Source organism: Notolabrus celidotus, chromosome 1 (assembly GCF_009762535.1).
Source record: "Notolabrus celidotus isolate fNotCel1 chromosome 1, fNotCel1.pri, whole genome shotgun sequence".
NCBI classification, from domain to species: domain Eukaryota; kingdom Metazoa; phylum Chordata; class Actinopteri; order Labriformes; family Labridae; genus Notolabrus; species Notolabrus celidotus.
This window is the reverse complement of record NC_048272.1, coordinates 12,829,053-12,842,712: the sequence shown is the minus strand read 5'-3', so window position 1 is coordinate 12,842,712 and position 13,660 is coordinate 12,829,053. Positions and strand designations below refer to the sequence as shown.

Here is a 13,660-nt window from a genome sequence, read left to right as displayed (position 1 = left end):
TATACATTTCTCCTGTTTGTTTATTTCTTGTTATTTGTCAGAGAAGAACGCAGATCCTGTGATTTACTGGGTAGGTCTGTGTGCAGTAGAAGACAAAATGAAGAAATTTCCTCTCTGTTGGAATCTAATATGTTCTCAGTATTCCAGTCACATTAAAATTGTATTATTTTGCCCTGCAGGCTACAGTGCAGCTCCATTCCTAGGGTGAAAAAGAAAATGTTTTGTCTTTCTGGTTGAACGGATACATCAATAGATCAATACTGTTTTTTTTTTCACTGACAGCCAAGCCTGTGCGTCCTGGCCATTATCCCCCCTGCTCTCCCACAAACCCCTTCTTCATCCGAGGCTACAGCGATCACCCCATTGCCTTCCTCAAAGCTGAGTTCCACAACAGTAACCACAAAGAAGCAGCTGCTCCTCCTGCTGCTCCTGCTGCTCCTCCAGCTCCTCCTGCTCCTCCAGCTCCTCCTGCTCCTCCTGCCCCTGACACCCCAGAGAGTGAGAGTGAGCCCAGGATACCCGAGACAAACTCAAACCAGAACAGCCCCTCCAAAAACCTTGACGACCGAAACAGCGATTCAACTGACAATGACTGTCAGAACAACACGTGAGTAAAACCCGGCTGCATGATAATGAATTTTCACTAAAACATGTAATGGATTAGACAAAGTTTTTAACGTTTTGTTGCTTTCAACCACAGCTCAGTTTCTTAAAGAGAAATTAAGTTATCTTAACTCAATACCCACTTTCAGTTTTTCATCTCATTCTTGCCTCAATAATTGAAATGTGTAGGGCTCTGATTTACCTCAGTGTTGAAATCTCATGTCCTCTACTCAGAGGCTGCAGTCCTCAAAGCCATTGCCCCCTTGTTGCATGTTATTCCTTACACATTATTTGTGTTTCTGACTCTACTCATTTTTCTCATCAGATTTTGTCCTGTATATGTATGAGTACTGTTTTCTGACCAAAAGAATCCCATCATGCTGTTTTCTAACAGTCAGATGTATCACTCACCGTGGATACATACTGTGGGGAAAGTGAAAAATGCTTGTTTTTCAGCTTGCTGTAAATTGTTATTGTCTGACACTGACTTCCTCAAGGTGATTTCTGGCATAAAGTGACAATAAAGGAATGATCAGACGTGATACTGATGGTCTTGTTTTCTTCTTAAGGTCATTAAGAAGTTCACTGTTAATTTCAGTCTGTTTAATGACCAGTTTCAACTTAACCAGGGGTCCACTCACTGTGTTTTCCTTGATTTCACCCACATTTCACTTTGTTAGGTTTAGATTCCAAAAAATGAGGTGAACTCAAGGTGCACTTGTCTTTTATGTGTTTTCCTCTATTTTTCTGTTTGACTTGTCTTAAATGTGTATGTTCTTGGCTTAAAAGTTGTAGTATGGTCAAATAAACTTTACCACTGGTCCCCTTACGACCTTCCAATTGAGCTTTCAACCACAGCAGAGTTGTTTACAGCTGATGCAGAACACTTGTTTCATCAATTTTTGATCAACTGCACGACCTTTACACACAGTTTCATTTGAAAGTGTCTCTCTCCTGTTTGTAGACTTCCAGCTGAGCCTGTGACCCAGACTGACAAGAACACTGCAGAGATGCTCGATTCAGAAAATGGTGAGCCCTCATCCCACGGAGGCTGTTTGACAAAACTACAAAATATTATGATCATAGCCAGCGGGAGTAAAATACATTTCTGATCATGACTGTTTTTTAGTGCTTTCCATTATACTATGATAACAGCCAATATGTTTGGATTTTGTCTATGTACTCTTACAGAGTGGTGGTTGTTAAAAGCAGTTCTCCCTGCTGCTATAACAATTCTGCCCGCTGTTTCTTTATGGCTTTTTTTCACTTGCTTTTATCTTCTTTTAATGGGCTCTTAGTTGGCGGTCTTGACTATAATTTTGAACCATTGGTGAGCCAGGAGGTGGCTGTTAAAGAACAGGTCCACAGGCTTTAGATAAAGCCTAAGTAAGGTATAACAGGGCTCAAAATACACTTTTTTTTACTTGGTAGTACTGGTGCTCCAAACTTCAAAAAGTTAGAAGCACCAGGACAAATCCAGAAGCACTCATCACACACATAAAGAGCAACACAACTGCAATAAACTTTGTTTTATTGAAAGACAACATGACCACTGGAGTTTACATATTCTGGGGCCAGCATTTGAACCTTTGTCTCCAGGCTCTCTGTCCCAGCATTGCTTGTGTTTGGCACATTCTCCATGTTGGATGAAGCTCTCGTGCTTGAAATATGTGGACTCTGTAGCGAGTATCTGCGACCTCCTTGCCACAGGCTTTACAATGAACACAGTGCATTGTGCCATTTTCAAAGGGGAGCCATTTGAAGTCTTTCAGCCCCTCTCTCTGAAAACTGCAAGCCGTCTTTGCTGCAGGTGCATCCACATTCGCCACATCAGCATCATCAGCTTCAGGAGTCACATGACATGAGGCGGCCTACAAAAGAAATCCCTCAGCGCTCTTGTCATGTTAAATCAGCTCTTCTGATTTTTTTGCTAGTACGATCACGTGACACTGAAGCCCAGTGAAAGTGATTGGAGGCCGATAGTAACCAATCTAAAATCAGCATTGAAAGTTAGGAATGTTGGACCCTGGTTGGCCTAGCAGTTTCAGCAAGCACCTATATAACAAGGCTATAGTCCTCACTATAGAGGTCGCTGGTTCAATTCCCAGCCATGACCCTTTGCTGTATGTCGTCCCCTGTGCTCTACTCCCCACATCCGTCTCTCTTCAGCTGTCCTGTCTAATAAAGGCTAAATGTCAGAAAAAATAACTTTAAAAAAAAAAGAATGTCAAGCTGACGTTTGATCGGTTATGTAAGCATTGAACTGAACAGAGTTTGCTTGATTAGTAATGCCTGACGTCATAACACTGCACGTCTTAGCAGGCCTTACTAATCAACCACAGATAACTGTGTTGGCAAACGTTTTACAGAGGCATAAAAAAAATGTCACAACCTAACATTTATCTGTACATACACACATGCTCCCAAATAGATTTTGATTGAGCACATGCAATGAAAATGGATCGCAGTTTTGAGCCCTGTATATCTTGTGTCTGATAAAACAATTCACTGATCGCTTTCTTAACGTATCACAGGATGCTGCTGTCACTTCTTGAGCCTTGTGCATCTTTATGTTTGTGTATGAGCGCGTGTGTGTCTGCTCTTAAACACACACACACACACACACACGCACACACACACACACACACACACACACACACACACACACACACACACACACACACACACACACACACACACACACACACACACACACACATTCATACACAGAAGATAGATTAGACTTGCAGCATCATTACTCAGCCAGACAGATAGCCGACCAGACAGGCAGAGTGGCCGCCTCAGCCCCTGACTGGGTGATGACAGCTGTAGAGCTCTGTTACAGCACCACACCTCTTCAATTCTCCACAAATATCAATAAAAGTCAAAAACAGGGTTAGAGGCAATGCATCAGTCTGTTGTGACAACACCTGCCTTTTATTAAATAACAGATGTAATTGATGTTGTCCAGTCAGTGGACCTCTGAAAAATTTCATCAAGCTGGCTTCTGTTTCTCATGATATTATAGAGGGTTTCTACCCCTGCCAATAAGATTATTCAGGGAATTACACTCAAATTTGTCTCTTCTTGCCCGGAAAATAGTCATGCTCAGCACTGGCAGCAATCCACCTGAGTCTTCTCGGGAGATTTGTAAATATTTAAGGACTGTTAGGGATTGAAATTACCAGGGTTTGCTACAGTTTATTTATTTTGTTTAGATTTATTTTACTCAGCCCCCCAAAACAGACATACAGCAGTTTGGAATAAAAGGCTTGAATACAGTGATGCATTTCGAAGCCAAACTCAGAGGATTTTTTTTTTTTTAACACCCCTCGTTATTTTCACTCCTGGATATAATTCCACTCAGTGTCATGAATTTCAATAAGAGCTTACGGGGAAGTGTTAAACTCAGTCAAACAGCTCTGCAAAACCTGAACCACCAAAGGTTGTTTTTTTTTTTTCTATTGAGGTGTCGCAGTGACAGTTCAAGTTAGGATAAGATTTTATTTTTTCTTATGAGATTAAACCGTGCAGCGTCATAATCCAGTCAAGGATGAGGACTTTTGATAATTTTAAAGTCATCATACTGAGGTAAAGAGCACACAAATTAAGGAGCTGGCTTCTTTGAATAACAATGTATAGGCTCACATAGACTTCTCAAGTGTCAGAGAGAGCAGCTGAATCTTCTTGACATGTTTGGGTATCACAAGTAAAGCTGAGAGACTATATTGCAGATTGCTGTCGAGGAAGCTGAGGCAAAGAAAAGGCCTCCAGGACTGACCTAAGTGCAAGGAGTTGGAAGACTTTTGCCATAAGACATGCCATTAAAATAACTGGAAAATTAGTGTAATTGGTGAGGCGTTTTAGCTGTGCTGTTGCACTTTAATGGGGTTAGACATAAGACTAGTCAGGATAGCTATCCAGTGGAAGCCCTTAGCTGACATGCATCCATACATTTTATTTGCTCTATTTTCTTGTAACAAGTAATTTCAGTTTTTTTCCCGTCATCTGAAAATCTTATAAAGACACAATCTTTTTTTTTCCCTGGAACAATGAGTTAATTTCTGTTGTTGTCTCAAAATTTCATCGTATGTTTCTCATTATCTCAGGATAGTAAAGCTTGTTTTCTTGCAGGATCCTGTTATCATGGAGAAAAAAGCTTTGCTAGCTCCAGGTAATAAGATAAATAAATCTGTTATTATGGGAACACCAGCTCTGTTACCCTTAAATAATGAGAAATATAAATGGAGGTCTTGAGAAAACAACTGAAATCAACTCATCACAAAACAGATTAAATAAAATGTATGTATGCATGTCTGCCTAAGGCTTGCATTAAGTAGTGCAATACAGCCCATGTTGACCTTCTTCTCCCAATCACCCTCTTGCAGCCATTCAACTAAAAACCTCTGCAGAACAACAGCAGCACTGATAACTGTTTAAACAGCTGAAAATGACCTACATGTATATTTAATAGCGTATTATTTTGTGCTTTCAACACTTCAGGGAGAGGCAAAGTTGGTGCATGGTTATAAAGGATACAGATACTCTGTCTGAATGTCAATACTGGTTTCTTTCACCAAAACTATTATTTTCCAACCTTTCTGTGTCTTTGCCCAGCAGATCAGTGAAATGCACACAGGGGTCGTTTTAAAATGCAATGATGGACACTTTATTCGCTCATTTTTATAAGAACATCTTGTCTCAGAGGCAATGCATTATACAGCTGCTTTTTCCAAAGTCGTTCATCTCTGATGGCTTTGGGTGATTTAGTGAAACACATTTGTATCTGTGAAAATCCCACTGCTCACTGTAATAGCACATCACCAGCCCTCTCACTGTGCACCTGCCTGCCTCCTCATGCACCTCTTTCTGTCCACAGGAAACATCACAGATATCAATGACAACAGGTAAGATTGCTGCACCCTTTTATTTCACTGTAAAAAGCTCCTGCTTCTATTTTTGCTGACTTACTGCAGACTTCTTGTGTGGATCAAGAAGAAACCTCTGAGCTGTAGCTTATGTAGGGTTTTAATTGGATCATCTGCTTGGCTTACAGCTTGGCTTCTATAATATTTACTTATGATAAGAGTTAATCATCTGTCAACATCTATATAAATGCAGCTAAAAGCAATTACTGCAAAACCTTCTATATTTTTAATAAAAATCAGTGAATTCCAAAAATGGTTTTAAAGTATGGCACTGCCACATCTACCTTGCATGCATTGATCCCCCTGAGCCTATTGCTTAATTACAGTAATACACTGATGTGCTTCCCTCACTGCTCTGTCTCTCTGCTGCACCGCTACCCCCTTGTTGCTGTCACTGCCACTGCCCCTCCGCATCCTCTTCCTCCTCCTCCTCACCTACCTCCTGTTCTGGATGCTGCTGGTGCTGAATCCGGTGATGTTTGCTGCTGCTGCCTGTGTTTCTGATGTGTCTGGTAGCATGAGTCTGAATGTGAATTCTGTGTCCAGAACTGACATCTGTGACAATCAGGACGCTGCCAGACTCTACAGCCTGCAGCCCAAGGCAACAGCCAGCTAATAAACCAGAGCAGGTAAGTCCTCCCCCCCGCCCCCCCCAAAAAAAATTCAGAGAGATGGTTCATTACATTCATTAGAGAACACAGGCTTAGGAGTCACAGAGGAGAGAGGAGTCATTAAACCAACAAATCCCAATACAACCAATTAACAAGTAACGCCTTATTATACAAAGCAGTTATAAATTAGCAGTCTGAAAAATCAATGTGATATAATCTGTAAGTATCACACACTGTAGAAGTCATAAATAAAGAAGAATACTTAAAATCAAGGAGAAGTAAAGTTGCAGTGTATATAATTAGTGACATTTAGCAGAACTGACTCTGTTGACATGGAATGTGACATTTGTAAGTATGTTTAAATTAGAGTATACTTACGTGAATATACAAATTGTTTTGATTTTGTTAACATAGAATGAGCCTTTTATATCTACATACGAGTGGGTCCCCTTCAATGGAGGCCGCCATTATGCATCACCATGTTTTTACAATAACACAGAACAAACTAGAAACAGATGCGTTTTTGTACTGATAGACATTTCTGATGATAAAAACTTGACAAATGGAGGATCATACTTATTATGCATGACTTGAGCTTTTTGTCCTTGAAGGCCACCGTCACTTCACCAACATGTGGGGTGAGCAAGTCAAGAATCTGAGCGCTAGATATTGCTAAATGTTCACATTTCTACACACTGTACCTTTGAGCCCCTCATTAGTTTATCTTTTTATATATTAGATGTTTAGATGAATGTTATCTCAAGGTGAAGATTGTTGAAGAGATCATCTCTACATTTCACCTGTTTCCTCAATAATGTTGAAGTTTTTAGCCATTTAAAATTGCACAAGATATTTGAGTTGTGTGAATCCATTTGTTGTCAATTCATGTGTTGCATAGATTGAATTCATATGACTGTGAGAACCAATTGCACTGCTTACACAAATACAGCCAATGGTGAAAATGTCAGATTCCACATATACTAACACTAGAGCGCTCTTCTTTACCACGAGTCGCAGTTTTGACATTAATTCTTTCATGATTGGCTCATGTCAGAATAAACAGGAAAAAAGGTCATGTAGTTAAATAAAGATCCTGGGCTTAACCAAACATGCTGCTCATCAAACTCTGCCTGAATACATGTTATTATAACAGAATTTATAATTAGAATAGCAGGGCCGTTCTGTCAATCTTACTCTGCCAACTTTTTTGCAGAAATGTATATTTCATTGTTATGTTTCTATTGCATGCAGAAATTAATGTAAGATCTTGAAGAGTGAACATATTGAGTTGGGAGCAGACCTCAGACACTTTGCTAGCAGCAAGCCTATGGGACTGACTCTTATTTATAGGGAGTCACTTATAGACTAAATATACCTCGATCTGAGACTGAACAAGAAAAATAACTCTAAGAACAGGACTGTCTAGGCAAGTTTTGCAGCACTGTTCACTTTTTTGTTTACTTTGTACTATTCTATGAAACTTTAAAACTACCTTCATGCTTTATAAGATATACAGTATATGAAGAATTACTGAAAGTTATTCAAACCTTTCAAGCTCCATATGTTGTCATAAAGCTACAGAGTAAATAAAAGTTTTGCACACTGCTGCTGAATTCTTTGCATCCAATGAAGTCTAAATTTGGCCCAAGAGAAGTCTGTGCAGCTCCCAAACACAACTTACTCTCGGTGAAGACAACCAGAAATAAAAGGACTGGAGATGTGTTCCTTCTGGCAGTGCTGGCATGACTCACGGCTGCTGTCTCTTCTTTTCTGCCATCACTCACTCTGACTTTCTGTTTCTCTGTCTGTGTGTATTTGTCTCTCTCCCTTTTCAGGCAGATGTTCTTTCTGAGGCCTCTTCTGTAAATTTGCATGGAGTTGATCACAGTCCTCTCAGCCTCTCCTCCCTCACCCACCCTTACCTGTTGTAAACAATCCTCTCTCCCTCTCCTGTGTTCTCTTTCCTCCCTGTGCTTGCTCCTCTTCAATCCCTCCTCCTTCCTGTACAACGATACAGGGTTTATGTTTATATCAGTGGGACATGTGGCAAACACTGCATCTCAAATCTCCGGCCTGGCAGCTTACTCCCATAATGCTGCCTGTCCTCGCCCATGACTTGGAAAACAATGAGACTACATGCAGGAAGGTGCAGTGCTGTAGGTAACCACCAGGAAGTGCTGTTTGTCCTGATCAGGGATCACAGTGTATAGAAAGTACATTCAACACTCAGTTGAGGGTTATCATGATAATTATATTTAAAAAAAAAACATGCATATTGATACAAAAACAGTGTGAACTTTGAGCTCACCTTGCTAATATTTATACTTTTGACACTGCATGTAGATTTTTTGATGTTGGTCTTCAGCTAATCTCATAAAATAAAGGTTGAAGAGAAGCTTGTGAGGAAACATGATCATCAAATGTGTGAGGATGAACTCTAACACAGGCAAAGTAAAGAAAGTCAGTGTAAACAGGAAATGAAGTCTTGTAAGCTGTGGAACAGGCTGAGTTATACGAATCAACAAATCTTATGAAAAGACCAAAACCAACAATGCTCTACTCTGTTTTTCTTTCAAATGTCCATACTTGCCCAGCGTGTGTATGGCTTTCTGGCTCCAATCAAAAGAATACATACATTTTAAAAGCAACCCTTGAATGTATTGTTTTCATTACGCCCAAAACAGCTGTTTTCTGTAGACCAGAGCAGGAGTAACCAAAAAAGGCTTTCAAAATGTTTGATATCAAACAAATATTCTGTTCTATATTCAGCCATGATTTCAGACATTTATTGCTCGGCTGAGTTTTTACTGTTGTAGGAAGATATATTTTGTGCACAATAAAAAAAGACTGCAGTACCCAAACTCCTGAAAATGAAAAGTGTGTCATCCCATGCAGCAGTGTGGTTCATTGATGGCTTTTGGAGACAATGGGAATCATTGCACAGAGGAACATAGAAACAGAGGAACACTCCACTATTCATCAGGCTTTAGATTCATTGTTGGTTTTTGCCTTTTAATGGAAAATTTTCACAATAAAATGAATAAGGACTATTTTCACAATAAAAGGAATGAGGACTACATGAAGTTTCTGTACAAATTAAAAGCAGTTTTGCTTTCTGTGAATATTTTCCCCTCATCCTTAGAAATGCAGTAAACTGTTATTTTAAATATAACATCTTAGAAATAGTGTCTGTAGTCAAAGTAACATAGTATTTAGATTAGATGTATTTTAGCTAGAATAATAAATATCAACTAAAATACACAACTATACCTGCAGTTTTTGAAAAATTGGCGAAGCCTTAATATAGAGTGTTTGTACCGTTTGATTATTTTGCTAAAATCAATTAAAGAAAAATTAGGTTTATACAGAGACCAATAAAAGTCTTGAAGACTTTTGTATTTTGTTATTCTTTGAAGAATGTTTTTCAGATACTTAAATATTATAACGTTTTTCTCATGTTTTAATCTGACTTATTGTAAACCAAATATACCCATAAGAAGTAGCCTTCAGAAGCTTTTTGTTCACTCTTTTCATAAAACCTCAGAAACTCTCACACGACTCTTCTGGTGGCATGATCTCACCAGGTGCAGGAAGCGAGTAGTGACAAATGAGGAAGTTGGTTTGAGCACTGTTTGAAATAAACCATTCAGATCTTCAGAGGATAAAAATCTGCCTGCATGAATTCTGCTTCACTGCACCGGTGTGACCTGGACTGAGAATCAGCTTCATCAAGTGTTAAGTGATTTCTGACTGTGTTGTTATACAGAGACTTACAAGCTGTAAATCATCCCTGATAGATTTGCTTGTTAGGGATCATCAGTGAGATATTCAGTCATTGTCATGACAACCAAAAGCATGGCAGAAAGGGAAAAAAACAGAATTGTGTAGCAACTATTTTTATACTGCAAGTTTAAAAGAAGAATATATTATTTATCATTTGCTCTATCTTAAATGTTGTTTATTATTTGCTTTTCATGCTTTATTTATTGGGGCTGAGTTTTTAATTTGTTGTGATGTGTAAATGTTAACTTTGTTTCAGACACTGAGGAATGCTTTGGATTTCAGATTTCCACTGATATGTCCCTGAATGAAAACTGTGATGCAGATATGGTTACAAAGTGAATTTGTTTCAGAGATGAGCAAACTTAATACGGTTCTTTATGAACCACATCAGAATGAAACCAAAGCCCTGACTGACATTGAGTCATTTATGGACGCTGCTCTGCAGTAGTCCATATAAGATCAGGTGGAGACATGTATCAGGGGTTACTTTAGGTTATCAAGAGCTGATACAGTCCTGTCTTCTCCCTGCGACACACATGCACTCATACAGATACTGCATCTCATCAGCCAATGAGGTGATGACCTTTGACCCCTAAATATGGATACATCACAATTTCTATATTACTTGGGTACAGTCTGAGCAGATAAGGTGATTGACTCCATGCACACAAGATCTCTGTTTACATCCTGATCAGCCAGTCAGGGTGAGAGAGTCAAGGGTAGCAATGGAGGCATATCTGTGTGTGTGTGTGTGTGTGTGTGTGTGTGTGTGTGTGTGTGTGTGTGTGTGTGTGTGTGTGTGTGTGTGTGTGTGCGTGCGTGCGTGCGTGCGTGCGTGCGTGCGTGCGTGCGTGTGTGTGTATGTGTGTGTGTGTGTGTGTAGCCTGAGAGAAAACAGGAGCTGTATCTTCTTGAAAAAGTATTTTCTTTTACTTCCAAATACAGTGTTAATATTGTGTATATATGGGGTACCAATGAAACACTTGCAGGGTATTTACAGGTTAGACTTGAGGGAGGAATTTCATGAAGGGGTAAACAAAATGAATTTATGGGATGCCTGGTTAGCCTCACAGTTAAAGCACATGGTCAGGAGGCTGGATTCGACTCCTTGCTGCATGTCATCCCCCCCACTCTCTGCTCCCCACAGATCCTGTCTCTGAACAGACAGGGGACCAGCAAGTCCTCAGTTTAGTGGCCATTTTTTAGGATCCAAACTACCCAGACGCTTTTAAAAAAAATATTTTTATCATGTTATCTCTCAGAGAGAACATATGTATTTTGCCCCACAATATTTTACAATATCACAACATGACAGTTAAAAAGAGTCGCTTGGTTTTTATCTCACGTTGGTTTTATTTTCAGCTTATGTTTCATCAGATTCTTTAGTGTTTTTGAATCTTTCATCAAAGACTTAATTGATTTATAGCAGCTAATACTGATGTAAAGTTACACACATCCTTTTTCATCAGTGACGTATGACGTTTATTAACTACTTCTTTGTTGAAATATGATCTCATAAAATGCATCAAAACTAATTTCAATATCAGCACCACTACCATATTCTCCTCAGAGATTCACAGCAGAGTAACAACACCTTGCGGGACTCATCTAATTGGGTCAAAAGAAAACGATGATACCATTTTTGCCATGTCAGCTTTTGTGCTGCAGTAAGCATGCACCAGGCTCTAAGGTTCTCATTTGTTTTATATCCTAACATCTTGTAGTCCTCCCCTATTGTCCCTATCCACTTTGTGTTCAACGTGGTTACCCTGTAAATGATTCATTGATACCCTCTATTAAACAGATTTTATTGTAAATGAAGCTGCAATCTAAAGTATTACTAACAGACAGTATTTTCTTATTATATCGAGGCTTATCATGAATACATGAAGCACTTTATCTCTTTTTTCTTTATCCCTCTTTGTTCCTTTCAAACCCTTCACAGAGTATGTAATTCTGCATTTCAATTGATTACATCTGAAGAGGAAAAAAGGTCACTGAACTATTGAAACTTTGCATTATCACTGAAGTTGAGTGTGTTTGCACAACCTATAGAAACCATGAGTTGAATGTGAACGGCCTTTTCTGTCAATAAAAGCCACAAAGAAAACAACTGTTCTCCTGACATGCACTGAGGCTTTGTACTGAGCTGTAACTGTTTGGGTGATTGAGTGTGAAATTTGTTTTCAGTCTTATTGTTTGTTTTATGGTGGCTGTAACCCATCTGAAAATATTCTGGCAAGGTAAATAATGTGTGAAAATGTAGCCTAAATATGCAGAAATAAAACAATGACAAGAATGGGAGGCCGGTTTAAAATATACAGAGGCAAGATGTCTGTGTTTGTTTGTACATTTGTGCGTTGGTTGGTCTGTTTATGGCGTGTGACTTAGTGCATGCAGTACTTTCTTCTGTAGCCGCTGAGAAACAGTACTGTTATCTCATGAGACTCCTTTCAATAAAGATGATCCTGTGTACATATGATTATCACTCTGTCTTGTTTGTTAGTTCAGTTATGTGTGATTCTTTAAGCATTTTAAAGAGGTGGTATTATGCTTTTAACGTATTTCACAAATAAATATGAAAAGGTGTTGGATGTCAACACGAAATGTGGGAAAAGTTCCAAATTGTGAGATTAACGTGTGCTGGAGTAATCCCAGAATGAGACTGCAGGCTGTTCTGAACAGCTTGTTCAAAAAGTCACACGGGAATTATGTGCATGAGATTTGCTCAAATCGTAACATCACCAAATGCTGAATCTTCTTCTAAGGGCATAAGAAAACACTTTCATGTTCTTTGTTCCTTTTCAAACTTTCCAGGCCAGATCTGGGGTCCAAAACATACTGACATATTTCATAGTTTGCCATTTTAAATAGAGAAACATTGGTTAGCTCAATGATAACAACTTTGTAGCATGGTAATGGTGGAGGAGGATTCCGGAGTGCTTTAAAGTGCCTTAAAGAGACAGTAGCTAAATTGAAGCATTTCAGACAGACACCTGTCTGAAGTAAGAAAATTACTTTTTGAGCACTAAATCATGTAAAGCTAGTACAAAGCTATCAGAAGAACAATATAAAGCCTGAAAATTAACATAATACCCCCTTGTTGAGCATATATCTGTAGGGAAAATGAAATGTGTTCGAGTATCCCTCTAGCCTTGCAAAGGAACACATTTATAATCCGATTATTATCAATTAAAGCTCCTGGGAGGACTTTTTGGATGGATGTGAAACAGACTGAAATTAATATTGAATTAATATCTCTTTATGACCTAAGAAAGAGTGAATACTTCCATAGTTCATTTTAATGTCTGAAACGACCGACGGGGAGCAGGCGTCACACCAAGTGATTAACTGCACACTGCTGGTTCAGCTTTTTTCTCATATCCCACTGCAAAAAATCCTCTTTAGTGAAACATTGACTGTTAATAGACAGCAGGCTGACTTTTTAGTCAAGAAACTCTAATTACACATTTATTGGACTGGGGGGCAAAATAGGCATGAACTGTATGGAATATCAAAATGTCTGGAGATCCTCTGAATTAAAACAGTTTCTAAAAAATGTTGGAGGGTTGGTGAAAAATCCTTATAATCTAGATGCAAATAAAAATGTTAGGATTTTCTTTTGACCTGCAGGATCAAGGGGAAAAATAACTTTGTCTCAAATATTTATTATGGTACAAAAAGTAGAGTTTGTTGTTATAACTCCAATATAAGGGAAAGTTGTACCAAAATCAG

The 13,660-nt window shown here is 38.9% G+C and overlaps 1 protein-coding gene across 3 annotated transcripts in view; it reads left to right on the top strand.

Annotated features, from left to right (window-relative positions):
- Nucleotides 1-12,410, top strand: part of kif5ab (kinesin family member 5A, b) — a 92,135-nt gene extending 79,725 nt beyond the window's left edge. The window contains exons 25-29 of one of the 3 annotated variants that reach the window (XM_034694662.1): nt 283-607; nt 1,568-1,632; nt 5,483-5,510; nt 6,048-6,160; nt 7,978-12,410. In XM_034694662.1, coding sequence (XP_034550553.1) covers nt 283-607; nt 1,568-1,632; nt 5,483-5,510; nt 6,048-6,147 — 518 coding nt within the window. In that variant the 3' untranslated portion in view covers nt 6,148-6,160; nt 7,978-12,410. Of the gene's footprint in view, nt 1-282; nt 608-1,567; nt 1,633-5,482; nt 5,511-6,047; nt 6,161-6,753; nt 7,652-7,977 lie in introns of those variants that run through there. The other 2 variants (XM_034694672.1, XM_034694679.1) reach the window with 2 other exon arrangements.
- The last annotated feature ends 1,250 nt before the right edge of the window (nt 12,411-13,660 follow it).